Genomic DNA, 14,050 nt, shown 5'->3' on the forward strand with positions numbered 1-14,050 from the left:
ACTCCCCATAGCCTCAGACCTTGCCCTGGCAGTTCTCTCTATAGAGAACTTCAGTCCATCCCGAGATGCTGCATGCCCTGGGGCACGTATGCCAGCACTGGAGGGACAGAAGAGTCATTCCAAGATGTCACCTGACACTTTTCTTATAGTAAAATCTTGTTGCTGTGGGCCGACATCACAGGCAGCAAGAAATGAGTGTTCCTGGGTAAGATGGGTACTAGCCAGCTGGCTGTCCATCAGGCTGGAAGGGCCTTGAAGACACTGCACACAGGGTCAAGGGGCACCGAGAGTGATCAGAAGCATGTAAGGGCTGGTGAACTTGACCCATGGCCTCTGCAGTCAAACCAGATGAAGCCAATAATGAAAACCCTTAAATGTGCCCTAGGAGCCTTAAGGCCAAATGGGGAGCCGCTGAGAGGCCTGGCTCTTACTCCGCAGCTTTGTCTTGGAGAAGCAAACCAAACAGGGCAGTTTCGTTATCTACGAAAAGCAGTCGGGGGGCTGCTGCAAGAAAGAGGGTGGCGGGCTGACACGGACCTGAGAAGGGCCCAGCGCTGAGCACCTTAAGGGCTCTATGCAGTTTCCAGGCACAGAGAAAAAATTAGTGGAGACAGTCTCCCCAAATCCTCAAAACATGTGGGCACATCTCCTCTGTAGCAGGCATGTGGGCTACATTAAGTCTGGCCTGAGAACTATCAGAAGTTTCCAGGTTCCACATGCTCACCTAGAACCCCGTCCCCAGACTCTAAACTTCCCACTCCCAGGGCCCCTTTGGACCCTTCCCTGGGTCTGCCCTCGTACACACCCCAATCCTGTGAGGTGGCCATGGGGCAGCTGTTTGCATCAAGTTTGGAAAGAGCTTGGATGTGGTGTGGGCTCCTGGCTAGGACTGGGCTGGTCTTTCTGGCACACAACTCCAAGGAGGTTAAGAATTCTAAATTATTTGAAACTGCTTTCCAGGTTGTCAAGGTAGAAGGGTGGAGCAAGGTTTCTATCACTAGTCCTTGGCGTTCTGTGTAACTTCAATGTGTGCAAAATGTCATGGGCCGGCCATTGGTACTCTCACCCAAGTCCTGCAAAGATCAGGGCTGGCCAAGGTCGTCAGGCTTAGATGATTCTTCCAACTAAATTTAGGGGAAAGCCAGTGCCCTCTGACTATAATAGACCGTCTCAGCTACTGGAACGCGATTGTGTGCCAGCTACTCACCTTTCCTCTAATCCTCGCAATAACCTTGAAAAGTTAAAGTTTGATCCCTGCTTCCAGATGAGGAAATTGAGGCTCAGGATGCTAAGATGACTTGCCCAAAGCCACATGGCCCAGAAGTGGTTGTGGTGCAGGCCCCTGCTCCAGGTCACTGCTCGGCTGTCCCTCCCCCAGGGTCTTGGCGAGGACAACTGTAGCCATCTGTGTGACATCACACTTTATGCCCACCACCTGGACCAACTGGCTTGACCCACCGGCATATGGGGACAATGTCCCCTCCACCTACTCGTATGTCCTGGTGCTATGGAAACCATTCCGCCTCCCCTGTGCATTTCTGGCAGCCTCTGCTCCATGGGAGCCTGGGTGAGGGCTCCCCAGTCCCTTACCAGGTGCAGCAGCACTCGCAGGGCGTCCCGCGCACGCTCCGGGTGCTGCAGGACCTCCGTGAGGGCCTGGCCCACGAGCGAGGAGGGGCTGTTCAGCTTCACGTCACTCCCGATGAGCATGAACCCTGTGGAGAGCACAGAGGGACCCTCAGAGCCTGTTGTCACCTCAGCTGGGTTGGCTGTTCAGCTCACCCATCCCGCAGTTACCCAGCAGAAAGGGGCTGCCAGGACAGCTGCTCTATGGGCTGGACTGTGGAGCATTCCACTCACTGGGGCAGTCTGTCACCCTTCAGTCCCCTCCCTTTTTAGAATCAATACTGCTCAGTGGGTGTGCAGTGCTGCTTGCAGTGATCGGTGCTCAGGAAACTGCCTCTACTTTTCCACTGCGCTGTGAGCAAAGGAGGGAACAGATGTCCTGGGCCACCATCCCTGGCTTGGCCACCACCCCTGGCTTGGCCACCATCTCAAGGAATGATGTGCTTTGTTTTCCTGCAGGTACAACTGTGTCTGTCTGGTACATGCCCTGGGACGGGGGGCAGGTGTGCCCGAGTTCTTGGGGCCCTGGACGAGAGGGCAAGAGGTACTCCTCCATGCCCTGACTGGTTTGGCTCAGTGGATAGAGCATCGGCCTGCGGACTGAAAGATCCCAGGTTCGATTCCAGTCAAGGCTGCGAGCACATCCCCAGTGGGAGGTGTACAGGAGGCAGCTGATCGATGTTTCTCTCTCATCAATGTTTCTAACTCTCTATCCCTCTCCCTTCCTCTCTGTAAAAAATCAATAAAATATATTTTTAAAAAAGAGGTATTCCTCCAGCTGTAAGAATGAGCAGCTGAGCCAGGCTGGGAAGGGCCACACATCCACCTAGATCCCGCGCCTCTTCCCTCAGCAGCTCTGAGGAGGGCTGGAGGAGGCACAGACAGAGCAGTCTCCTTAAGCCATCAAGCAACGTTAGGCCAACCTGCCCCCAAATGGAGGGAAAGGGTTTTCTAAAAGAATGAGTGAAAAAAACAAAGAATGAATGAGCCAAAGCCGGTTTTAAGGGTAATGGGACAGCATCATTAAACATCGTTTTCCCCAGAACACAGTTGTGACTTTAAATTATCTGTCACTAAAAGTAAACAAAAATGCCATGTCCCTAAGTACACTGGGAGGCCAGGGAGGGGCCTGCACGGAGGGACAGGGGACGTGTCAGGAATAACTGGCTGAGCACGGGGACCGGTTCCCACGAACCCTGCGGTGCGTGCTGTGGGGCTGTGCCGGCCAAAGGCCCTTCTGGTTGCTGGTTGCTGGAGTGACTGCGTGAGAACCACCAGCACTGCCTCCGGTCCCTGCATCTGGCGGCAGAAGTAGCTCAGCAGTGTAGCCGGGCCCCACCCCAGAGGCTGCCTGCCCACCCATGAGGTGAGGGCCGCCAAAGACCAGGCCTGTGGGACCAACTAAATGTTTCTCTCCGGCCACAGAATAGGATAGATTCTACATCGTTTTTTTGATACTTAAAAAAAACAGCACTACAGCTGTGTGTGCTAGTGATGTAAACAGATGTTTCTGTATGTCAACATAGCTCATCCGCCTGGCACCACAGCACAGCTCTGCACCCGGGGCCCCTGCAGGCTCCTCGTTTGCTGGCCGGCTGGGCGTGGGAACACCATGGCCCCACTTCAGGGCTTATCCAACTTCAGAAAATGACACCAAAAACATTGGCACATGTCAACTGGATTGATTCTGGAGGAAAAGTAAGTTGAAGGCCATTTTGTTCCCAACTTTTAAATTTACCCATAGATGGTACATTTTTGGCCATTGAAACAAAATATAAATGTTTGGAAATAGTATGTTTGATGTTCCTCTGCTTCTCAAGGTTTAAGACACTGCTTTATGGGCCAGTACTGTCCCCATTGGTGTAGGGGCCAATTCTGAGAGACCACCACAGACTGAAGGTCATGAATTGTGTCAGCAAAACCAGCGCAGCTGGGTGAAAGGCTGGTGGGAGAATGGCCGAAGTTGGGTTTGGATCGCAGCCCATCAGGGAGGGTACAGGGGCGTTCTCAGGGACCCTGAAGGATGAAGATCATCATATGGAGCCGAGAGGCAGAGTCCCTCGTCCCCCCTCCTGTGACCAGCTGCCATAGGGAACATTCTCCCTTCACCCCTTGCGGCAGGCCCCCTCAGAACGTGCAGTGCTTCACGCATCATAAGACATTCAGCCCACTCCTCACAGATCATCTCAAACGTGGGCAGGGAGTTCTTAGCATCACCATCATCTTCATGTTACCATGGAGCTTCAGAGAGGGTTAGTAACCTGTCTCAGGTCACACAGCCTGGCTGCAGAGCTAAATCAAACCCAAGTCTTCCGGATACCAAATCTAGGGTCTTTCTCCCGCACCACTCTTCTACAGTCGTGGGATTCTGCACAAGAGTGCATAAAGTGGGCCATTCGGTAAACACCCCAGGAGTTTTACATGCACACTCTGATGGCAAACTTCTGCTCCCAGGTCAAAGGACTATTTTAATGCCATGGTAGCAAAAGACTGACTTGGCAGAGGGCAAATCTCAGCAAAGGAGGCTCCCCCAGAATCTTCCCATCTGCCTTTCCCAGTGCCCCGCCCTGCCCTCCCCACCTCTCCCAGGCTGTGAGGACCAACCTGGGGGAGGCCCCTGACAGAGGTGCCGGCTGGGGCCCTGTGCTCACCTGCCCAGTTGGAGGGGTGCGAGAAGGCCTTGCTGCTCTGCACCACCTTCATGGCCTCTCCCAGGGCAGCGCTGGCTTTCAGGCTGTTCAGCAGGGACGAGTAGAAGGCGTGGAGAAACATCTTGGAAGCAGCCACGGGCACAGGCCACAGAGACACGAGGACACACTGTGCGCCCGCAGCCAGGAAGGCCCGTGTCAGCGCGATGACCCCGTCGGCTGTGACTTTGCTGCTGGACTCCTGCGAGGAGCCGAGGACCACCAGCTTCACCGGAAGGCGCAGGTCCAGGATGTCGGCGGCTGTGAGCAGCAGCTCCTGCAGGGGTGGGCAATCCGAAATGCTCTCCCCATCGCTGGTGTCGTCCTGCACCCGCAGGGACTCAGGGATGGTGTAGGGGTGGCCGAAGGAGCTCTTGCTGCTGGCAGGGTTGCCATCCACACTGGGTGTGAGGACCAAGGCCGAGAGTTTCCAAGAAATGTGGGTGGCAAAGTGGACACACTCAGCCTGGGTCAGGGCACTCATGACGCGCTCTTTGGTGGCCACACTGCCCACCAGGGGCTGGCAGCCCAGCAGCTCCGACACCATGTAGGCTTCCTCTTCGGCTGATGGCATCGGGCCCCACAGCCACCTGTCCATCACCGCTGACGGGAGCTTCGGGTTGCCAATGACAGCGGCCATGGAGGTGGAGCTGGAGTAGGTGGGCGGGGTTTTCCTCAGGTGAGACTGGGAGGGAGGAAGGACAAGCAAAGCACTGTCAGACTGGCCGGCTTCTCAGGAGCCCAGGCAAGGCCAGCTCTCCTGTCAGGGCTGGGTCCACCTTGGCTCCACCTGTTCTCCCAATAACCTCCTTCGCTCTGATCTTCAACACCTACTGACAAGGTGATGTCTTACTGAAAATCACACCTGCTGGCTGTGACAAGCTCTTGGAAATAACCAGGACTGGGTGGTAAGAAAGCTGCTTCCCGTTTGTCAAACCCCAGGAGGGGTGGGAGAGGTGTTTATAGGACAGAACAGGTTGGAGGCGAGGGTCTGTGGTGCCTGCCTGCCCTGAGCCTCACCCCTACAGGCCCTCCCTGTGCACCCCTTGGGGAAACCCACTCCTGATGAGTCAGGGCGTAGGGGTGGCTTTGTTTACACAGCAAGTCAAACTCAGGGGAGACAGGGCCAAATTAAGTCCTTCAGAGACACGGCATACTGAAAAGATTATAGTTCCCTTCCACAGTGTGTGTTGCAAAATAAAGACAGCACTGAATTATAAAATCAGCAAGAAGAAGTCCAACGAAGTTCTGATTTTCCTGCCGTGATGTCTTTCGGTGCTTTCTGGAAAACATCACATTATTTCAAAATAACTGTTTTGGTGTCTACACTTGGGGATGCCTTAAACTTTGGGTAGAGAAATGCCTATAGGGTGCCGGTCAGGAGACAGGACTCTTCCATCCCCTCGTGACGTTGGCAAACAGCCAGCTCGCTGCTGTCACCGGTAGGGAGCTCTCTCAGAGGCCCCCTCTGGTCCCGGTGCTCCTGGCAGCAGGTGCAGGGAGCCTGCCTGTGGAGCAGCATCCGGCCAGGCCAGCTCCCTTCCCATCTGGGATCGTTAACCAAGGGCAGAAGAAAAACTCAGAGAAAATCATTTCCTTCACTCAGCACTGATTCTGTCCCATGAGTAAGGTATGATTCAGCAACAAAAATAGCCAAACTAAGACCTCCAAAACCCCGTGCAGCAAAAATGTCGTGGTTTATACCAATGACCAAGGCCAACAGAGCCTGGTCAGGCAGGTCCCCTGGGGGCCGCTTGCACCCTGAGCCTGGGGTCTGGGTGTTTCAACCTGCAGACACTCTCCCCCCATAGGCGGCCCATCTGACCAAGACCTGCCTGGTGGTAATGACCGGGGAGTGGGGAGCATCGGGCCGTGAAGGGCCAGAAGGAAGCCCGGGTTTCAGGGTCTCTCAGTTTGGAAAAGGGAGAGATTCAGGGTTGGCTGAAAAGGCTCCCTAATCAGGTGGGCAGGGCCAGGGTGGCTGTCGGGTGAGCCTCTGACTGGACGGCCCACTGTTGCTCCCCTGATTTTCACAAGGGTTTCTTCCCATGCTGACTTTTTTGCTGAATGAAACCCAAGTCCCTTCCTGTCCCCTGAAAGCTGCCTTTGTTTCCAGTTCTTTTGTTGGCCGATGGTGCTCTTTCCCACTTACACTCATCTTGTCCACCATTGCTGCCCGTGGCCCTCTGCCGGGCAGCGAAAGGGTGGGATGAGCAAGGCACTCGGGTACTCGGCCTGTGGCCTCCAGCCTGGCTTAGTGCCTCTGAGTAGCTTGCAACCCTAATGTCACGGCAGAGAAATTGAAAGAGAAACAACCCATATCATGGCTTCCTGAAGTAGCAAAGAACTGTCAGGGGTCAGGAGGGCTGTGCCCCTGCCTTTGGACAGTCAGCCGACCCACCTGCAAGCTATACAATCGGCAGTCTGAAGAGAGCACATCCTATCACTTCAGACCCCAGTCTGGCCAAAGACGCCTCGCGGACCTGAGAGCGTGGCCCCCACGGGGCTGCCAGAGCCTTACCTTGGCCTGCGGGCCGAGGGCGCGGATGGACGGGACGGCGATGAGGGCGAAGCGCTCATACAGGTACTCGTTGGAGGAGCTTCCTTTCAGGAGGGCGAAAGGGATGAGGTAGAGCTCCCCCTCCAGAACCAGGACCAGCTGCCGGTGCCGGCCCACAGGGCCGCTGGAGTGCATCAGGCCCTGCAGAGCAAGCACGGAGGCTGACACACGGCCTGCAGGGCGCGGCTCCCACACGCCGACCAGCCCTGAGCCGAGCTGACACGGGCCCGGAGGACCAGGCACATGAAGGGCCACACGGTCGCGTGGGCGCTGGGTTGGGCACTGCTCACAGCAGCATCACCACGTGGGGCTTTCTTTCTCTACAGGTGAATTTCTTCCCAAAAGAACTGCGGACGGAGACCAAGGCTGGATGAACCTTGATGAACTAAGAACAAACAACTGGGACACTGGGCTGGGGCCGAGGTGAATAAGAGATGGAGACGTGCCAGGACTTGAACTGAGAGGAAAAGGTCCTGAAAGGCCAGCCTGGGAGATGGGGAGACTCTTCTCTGAACTGCGTATCCCAATTGTAGACCCAGGCCCCCCTGGGACAGTGCCTCGTAGATGCTACTGAGCTGGCACATGCCTACAGCCCTGGGCGAGGGCCGGGGTGGGACCCTGTCCAGGCAGCGGGCAGCAGGCGGGAGACGGCAGTGGCCTGTGGGCAGACGGGTCGCACGGCAGGATGACAGCTCCGTTAAAAGGCCGTGGGAGACTGATTGGATGCGTTGGAAAGGAGGCCCTGGAAACCGTCTCCGAATTCTGCCCCCAGCATGTGCGAGCATTGCCCTGGTACAGAAAGATTAGCTATAATCCAATGTGAACTTGAAGAAAGGAAATAAAGCGACGTCTCTATCCAAATTCATGTCACCTGTTAGATGAAAACGGAGGGACGATTCAAGGAAATGCTACTCTGCACCTCCATATGTCAGTCTAGAAGGGGTATTTGCTGGCTTCTTATGTCCTGGGTTTGAAAGATAAAAGGGTTCAGCGTCAGCCCTGCACCTGCAACTAACAGTCCCACAAACTCCAGCAAAGACTCAGCCGCTCTGACCTCTGAGATCTCTACAGATGGACCTTTTGAAGTAGAACCAGACAAGAAGGCCAGGTGTCCTACAAGCTGCCTGTTCCCCCAGGAAGCACCCTTCTTCACCAGCAGGCTGGGACCCTGCCTGTCACAGCGTGAGTCCACTGCCTGGAGAGCTGGCTGGGGACCAGTAGCATCTTAGCTGAGAGGTCTGGGTGAATTCCCAAGCTCCCGTTAGGAAGGTGTTTACCAATGGAGCCAGCACAAACAGCAAGTTTTTTTGTTTTTTTGTTTGTTTTCCAACAGCCAGTTTTAATCAAGTTTCTGGGGTCCTGAAACAGGTAACTCCACTTCCACAGGCAGCCCCTCTCGTCCTGCACACGGGCTACCTGTCCTAGAGCCTTGGTTTTTAAGGCCGTGCCGACAGGAAACAGGGAACTGAAATAAATGGACATAATGATAAGGACGGCAAAGACGAGAAGAAGTCCTAACTCCCCAAATGGACCTTTAAGGGGTGGTCTGGCCAAACCCTGAGGGAGTTCCTGTTCTAAGTCTGGTTCCTGGACTAACGCAGCTTCTGGCTTTTGGATGAAGCGCCATCTGTGAACTGAGGGGTGACTTGGGACCGGAGTGAGCGAGCAGCTTCTCCTAGTGGAGCCCCTCACATCTGACGTGACCCCCAGACACTGCCGTCAGCACGTGGGCCAGGACAAGAGCCGCCCGGGGGCCTACCTTCCACACAAGCAGGGACGTCCAGGCTCAGGGGCCTGGGTCACCATCCTTCCCTCTAAGTTGATTAAAACAAATGCCACGGACATGACCAGAGTCCCCGTCCCTTTCACACTAAGCACCTGCAACTCTTCTTTGGTGCCTTTTCTCCCTTGGGTGTCAGACAGGATCTGACTTAATGACTGGTGACGGCTCGTGTGCCATCACATGGAACTGGGCCATCCTCAGAGAGACAGGCGTGCTCACCCCCTCCCGACAGGAGGCGCAGTGTGGTCCCAGGAAAGGGACCTTAAGGCAGATCAAGTCAAACACGGGTGCAGCCCAGGGTGCAATATTGCGTCCCACCTTCCTACTGGCTGACCTAGTCCCTCAGCAACGGGACCACGGCTAAGCAAAGGCAGTTGTTCAAACAATTACAAGCCCCACGTGAAGAGGCTAATCGTTTTAGTCTGGAAGTGTCAGTGATTCATAATCGTGGGCTTGCCGTGAAAATGTGGAGGAAGAGCTGGCTGTCTGGCAGTGGCCAGTGCCAGCAGGAGTGGCTGACGGTGTCGCGTCGCCCTCTAGTGGCCTCAGAGCAGCGGGTGTGCCTGCTGTGGGAGCCCGCCCATCCAGGCCTCCGCTGGTGGGGGGGGGGGTGAGGGGGGGCAGCGCTGGGGAGGAGCTAAGAGGCCTCCCCGGCTCCCTGTGGCCCTGAGGCCTCTGACTCTGGCCCGCCCGCCGGCCCCACCTGACAAGCCTGAACCTCAGACACCAGCCGTGTAAATAAACAAACAACTGGGTGCAAGTGGGGATGGAGAGGACTCCTGATCAGAGCCCAGCCTTCCAGCTGCTTTTAGTAAAACAGCGAGCGGAGCACTCGAGGAGCCCCTGCAAAGCCCTTGCTCTGGTCACTGACCACAACGGCCTCTGAAAGGCGCCACCTGGCATCCCTGGAAGCAGACAAACTCCTTCCGTGTCAAACAGTCATCACGAGAAACGGCTGTAAATGTCAAACTAAAGGTCCGCTCTCCACCTCGATGCCCCACTCCAGGATTATCCCATAACTCGTCACATCGCCCCCGTTCCTAGCGCCTCTCAGCAGCACGCTGTCTAGGCAGGAGCTGCCACTGGCATCACTGGCATCGGTTGTTCTTTACGTCACCGGCTGAGCTCGACCTCTGAACCGGGAGATCATGGTTTGATTCCCGGTCAGGGCACACGCCCCGGCTGCGGGCTCAGTCCCCAGAGGGGGTGTACAGAGCGCAGGCAGTCAGTGACGCTCTCTCATCATTGATGTTTCTCTTCTCCCTCTTCCTTCCTCTCTGAAATAAAGAAAAATGATGTGCAAAGACCAGGGCCACAGAAATCTGGCCACAGCCGCTCCCAACCCTCTGGGGAAATGCCAGGCCCGGGTGCCCTGGACGCTGGACTCTGATGGAGTCAGTGACTCCCGATGTTGGCAGAGGTCGAGGGATCTGTTCTCACCAGAACGCACAGACCTGGCTTGAGTTGCTCAGGCAAGACCCTCACATGAGAGGTGGGGCCATGAGGACGCACCCCAGCAGGGTGCGGGGAGCCACGGCCTGTCCCCCATGGCGGCAGCTCCGGTGGGTCCTGTGGGCAACTGCTGGGGTGTCCCTGCGCCTCTCGTGTCTGCGGGAGCTGGGGACGCAGCACATGCATCCTGTGCCTGAGAGACGGGCTGAGTTTACCAGGCTGGTGAGGAGCAGAGCCAGGGTCTGAGCCTGGATCTGCCGCGCAGAAGCAGACGGCTTCCAAAGGCTGGCTGAGACGCGGGGCAGAGAAGGCTGGTGTCCTGGGAAACCCACGTGGGCACTGAGCGGGAATGATGCGCCCTCGCGGCCCCGGGGCACTTACCCCTTCCATGGGCGCCACGAGCAGGTCGTACAGAGCGCGGAGCGGGGGCCTGGCGAAGCTCTGCCTCTGGGGGAGAGAGGAGGTCCCGTCCTTGGCGGGCGACATCGTGTTGCTGGCCAAGCTCGTCATGCTCTGGCAGCTCCTGGAGAGAGGGGCCAGGGTCAGGCAGGGCCTTGCCACGCCCCCGCGGTGCGCCAGCTCCTGGGAGGGCACGTGGACACTGCCCACAGCCAGAGCAAACACCGCCAGCTCCCTCCGCAGGGCCCGTCTCCCCCCTTTCAGGTGATTGTCACAGAACAGGAGCACCGACAAACAGGAGGGTAAGCCAGCTGCACGCAGCCACTCATTTCTGTGGCGTTTTCCTGATCGAGTGTCCCAAAGTGCTGGTCAAAGGGGATAATCATATCCTCGCGTGGCGGGACTGTGTGCAGGCCAACGTGAGGGCCATGAGAATCAGCAGCAGCCACCACACTGAGGGAGGGCAGTGTCCCAGGGCCACCCAACCTGGGGCAGGAGGCTCGGACAGGACCAGGAGCAAGGGGGCCCCAACCTCGGCCATGGGCAGCCCCGTGAGCCTGGCAGGCACGGGCCGAGGCCCCGCCCACAGCAGGGAGGCCCCGGGAATACCCCGGAGCAGCGGGCACTGGCTGCAGGGCTTTGTTTGCTGTTTCCATGTCCCGTGTTGGCGGGATACGGGCGTGTTCTCAATCCCAGGGCCCCAGGTCTCCCGCCCACACAGAAGAGCACATGCGTTCGTTCCCTTAGAAACTGCTTCCTGAGCGCCAGCTCCCTGCCAGGCCCCACAGAGGCCAAACCCCGAGGGGCGCAGAGGAGGCAGCAGGAGGGAAAACAACCCCTTTTCCAGGGCAAGGCCCGGGCTGCCCCACAGCCTGGCTGGCGTGGCCTCCGGACAGGCCCTGGTGAGTTTCTGCAGGGTCGCGGGCAGCCTGTGGTCTCCTAGCCGGCAGTGTGGGGGTTTCTGGTGAGTCCTCGGGGACCCTTGAGGATGGACACCAGCTCTCACAGGCACTGCTGAGCTTTGGTGAGTCCCTGGGCTGACAACCCCGTGTGTCACCTGAGAGGAAACCGGAAGGCGTTTCCCTCTGGGCTGGGCCGGGGGTCACGGTGTCACAGGGAAAGGTTGAAGAGTCTGTTTTCCACCTTTGGCTTCCACCCTGGCTTCCCCCACCTGCTCCATGTGCTCAGTGTCCCCCGGACCTCGATTCTAGGGTTATGAACGCCAGGCTGGGACCCCCCGCTCAGCCCCCCTGCTCGCTGCCAGAGAAGAAACAGCCAAGGACTTGGGGGCGAGAGCTGCCCCCTCACTGAGGAAACTTACAAGCGACCGCGGCCTGTCTCTGCCATCAGAGCAGGGAAGCGCCGATCGCCCTGGGGGCCACAGCAGGCGGCAGGGGCGGCAGGCGGCTCGGAGGGAGGCTGGGGACACGCACTGTCTGCCGCACATTCCTGGCAGACGAATCTCAGCCGAGAGCCCGCGCTGCCGTCGGGACAGCACAGGGGCAGCAGCAGGGCCGCCCGGCGCCCTCCCTTGTGCACCTTTCGTTTCATGCCCCAGACGTGTGTCTGCCTGGACTCACGGACCTGAGTCTGGTTAATAAGCCACAGACATCCGTGTCCCTGGACAATGGCTGTGGCCGTAGGTCCTCAGGGTGACAGACGGGGTTGCTCCATGAACCCCAAGGCTCTGAACTAAAAAGGTGGAGAAAGAGACCACAGCCCTACAACACCCTCCCCCCCCCACCCCCTCCAGCTCTGGGCTGCTCTCTGGGTACAGGAGTCCAAGCTGTGCAGGGAAGACAGGGCACTCCCTCCGGCTGACCCACAGCACACGACTTACTCCGAAATATCGGAACCACATGCCCGACCCACCAGGTCCTCCCTGGGGCAAGTCATTTACCCTCTGGGCCGCTTGCTGCTTCTGCCGAAAAGAGAAATGCAGCCACAGGCTGGGTCAGGACTGGAGAGAGAGACTGCAAAGCGTCCAGACCCAAAAGGAGGTGGGAGTCTTAGCCGATGGGGGAGGGAGGGGGACAGGCCTGGCGGAGGGCAGAGAAGGGCTGGGGCGGTGGTGTCTTTTTACTGAAGCTCCAGAAGCATCTAAAAGGGCCCAACACCACGAACCCAGCCACATGCAGTGCCTCTTCAGTGGTAGGCACCAGCCCTAGCGATGTCCTCCTCACTGTAAACAAAACCCCCAAAATGCTCAGCTGCTGGTTAAAAACAACAAATAAGCACACACAGCCAGCCAATCTGAAACAAGAATTTAGGTCAAAGACTTTTTCGTCAGGACTCTTTCCCCTGAGCTGGAGGCATCTGTTCTGAGCAGCCCAGCCTTGGGCAGCGGCTCCCTGCCCGAACTGCCTTCATTTCTCCACAGGGCAGCCCCGACGCTTCCTCTGCCTTGACAGCAGCAGCAGGTGGGTGCGCACTGGAGAGCTGTCCCAGGACCACAGATCGGGGGCTGAGAGCTGTGGGGGCAGGAAACCAAGGCCAAGAGCGACGGAGGGGGCCCAGGGCCCCGGAGCCCGCCTGAGGGGCAGGTGTGGAGAGGGTCTCGGGCCGGGACCGGGAGCAGGACTGCCCTGCACTCGCCATGGTGGCCGGCAGGGGGCCGTGTCCTCCCCTCCGAGCATTAGGTGCCACAGCCACTGCGCAGGCTGCAGTCCCAGAGCCTCTTCCACGTGCCGTTCCTGCCTGAGTGGCCTGTGGTGTGGGGCTGTCGGCCCAGAGATCCGCCCGGAGACGTTCAGTCACTCACAGCAGCCGCGCTGTCCGCTCAGCCCTGAGCCTGCGCACGTCACAGACAACACAGACTCGCTGGCCACGTGGCTCCAGCGAGGCTTGTCCCTGTTCTACCCCTTTTCCTGCTTATAAGAAAGGGATTGAACTAAAGTCCCTGTAGATCTCTTCTAGTTTTAAAAAACAAAAAATTTACTCCACTTAGGAAGCTATCAAACATGGTGGCTCTTTCAACCCCTCTGCTGACCGACAGGGCACTGCCACAGCTCACAGCCCGAGCCCTGCAGCCTCCTGTGCCCACCGTGAGAGCTGGCACCGCGGATGCGCCCTGTGGTCAGATCTCGGTCCCAGCTGAATGGCAATGGGTCCTCCGAGCTCTAAGCCTCTGGCTGGCAGAGGTGTGGACAGGTGTGTGGACGACCTGCTCCCTGCTGGCCTCGCAAGCACACCTGTCCCCTTCCCAGCACGGTCCACGGCCTGGTGCACCCAGGGGCCGGGTCGGGGCCTGTGAGGGGACCTGCTGTTGTTCTGCTCTGAATTCTGCAGGGCCTTCCAGCCTGGCGGGCTGCTCTCCGCCTCCGCTCCTGGACTCAGAGGGGAGAAGGGCGCCTCTACTTCTCACACTGGGCGCCTGGGTGGTTGGAAACGCCCCCACCTGGCGGAATGTGAGGGGCAGGAGGGGCTGTGCTCCCATTTAGGCACCAGCTCAGCCTGTCACACCCACGTCCCCCGCTCAGGGCCTACGAAGCAGGGCTGCTCCTTCTTTCTGTTTCAGGAACCGAGGTGCAGAGAGGGCAAGAG

General features: G+C 57.9%; 1 protein-coding gene across 4 annotated transcripts in view; it reads right to left on the reverse strand.

The window, feature by feature from the left end:
- The window catches only part of TTC28 (tetratricopeptide repeat domain 28), a 387,004-nt gene that overhangs the window by 13,889 nt on the left and 359,065 nt on the right, over window positions 1-14,050 (reverse strand). For all 4 annotated transcript variants that reach the window (XM_059677128.1, XM_059677127.1, XM_059677126.1 and 1 more), the window contains 4 exons: window positions 10,490-10,631; window positions 6,835-7,014; window positions 4,278-4,998; window positions 1,591-1,715 (listed from right to left, as the gene is read on the reverse strand). In XM_059677128.1, coding sequence (XP_059533111.1) covers window positions 1,591-1,715; window positions 4,278-4,998; window positions 6,835-7,014; window positions 10,490-10,631 — 1,168 coding nt within the window. The remainder of the gene's footprint in view (window positions 1-1,590; window positions 1,716-4,277; window positions 4,999-6,834; window positions 7,015-10,489; window positions 10,632-14,050) is intronic.

Source organism: Myotis daubentonii, chromosome 19 (genome assembly GCF_963259705.1).
Source record: "Myotis daubentonii chromosome 19, mMyoDau2.1, whole genome shotgun sequence".
NCBI classification, from domain to species: domain Eukaryota; kingdom Metazoa; phylum Chordata; class Mammalia; order Chiroptera; family Vespertilionidae; genus Myotis; species Myotis daubentonii.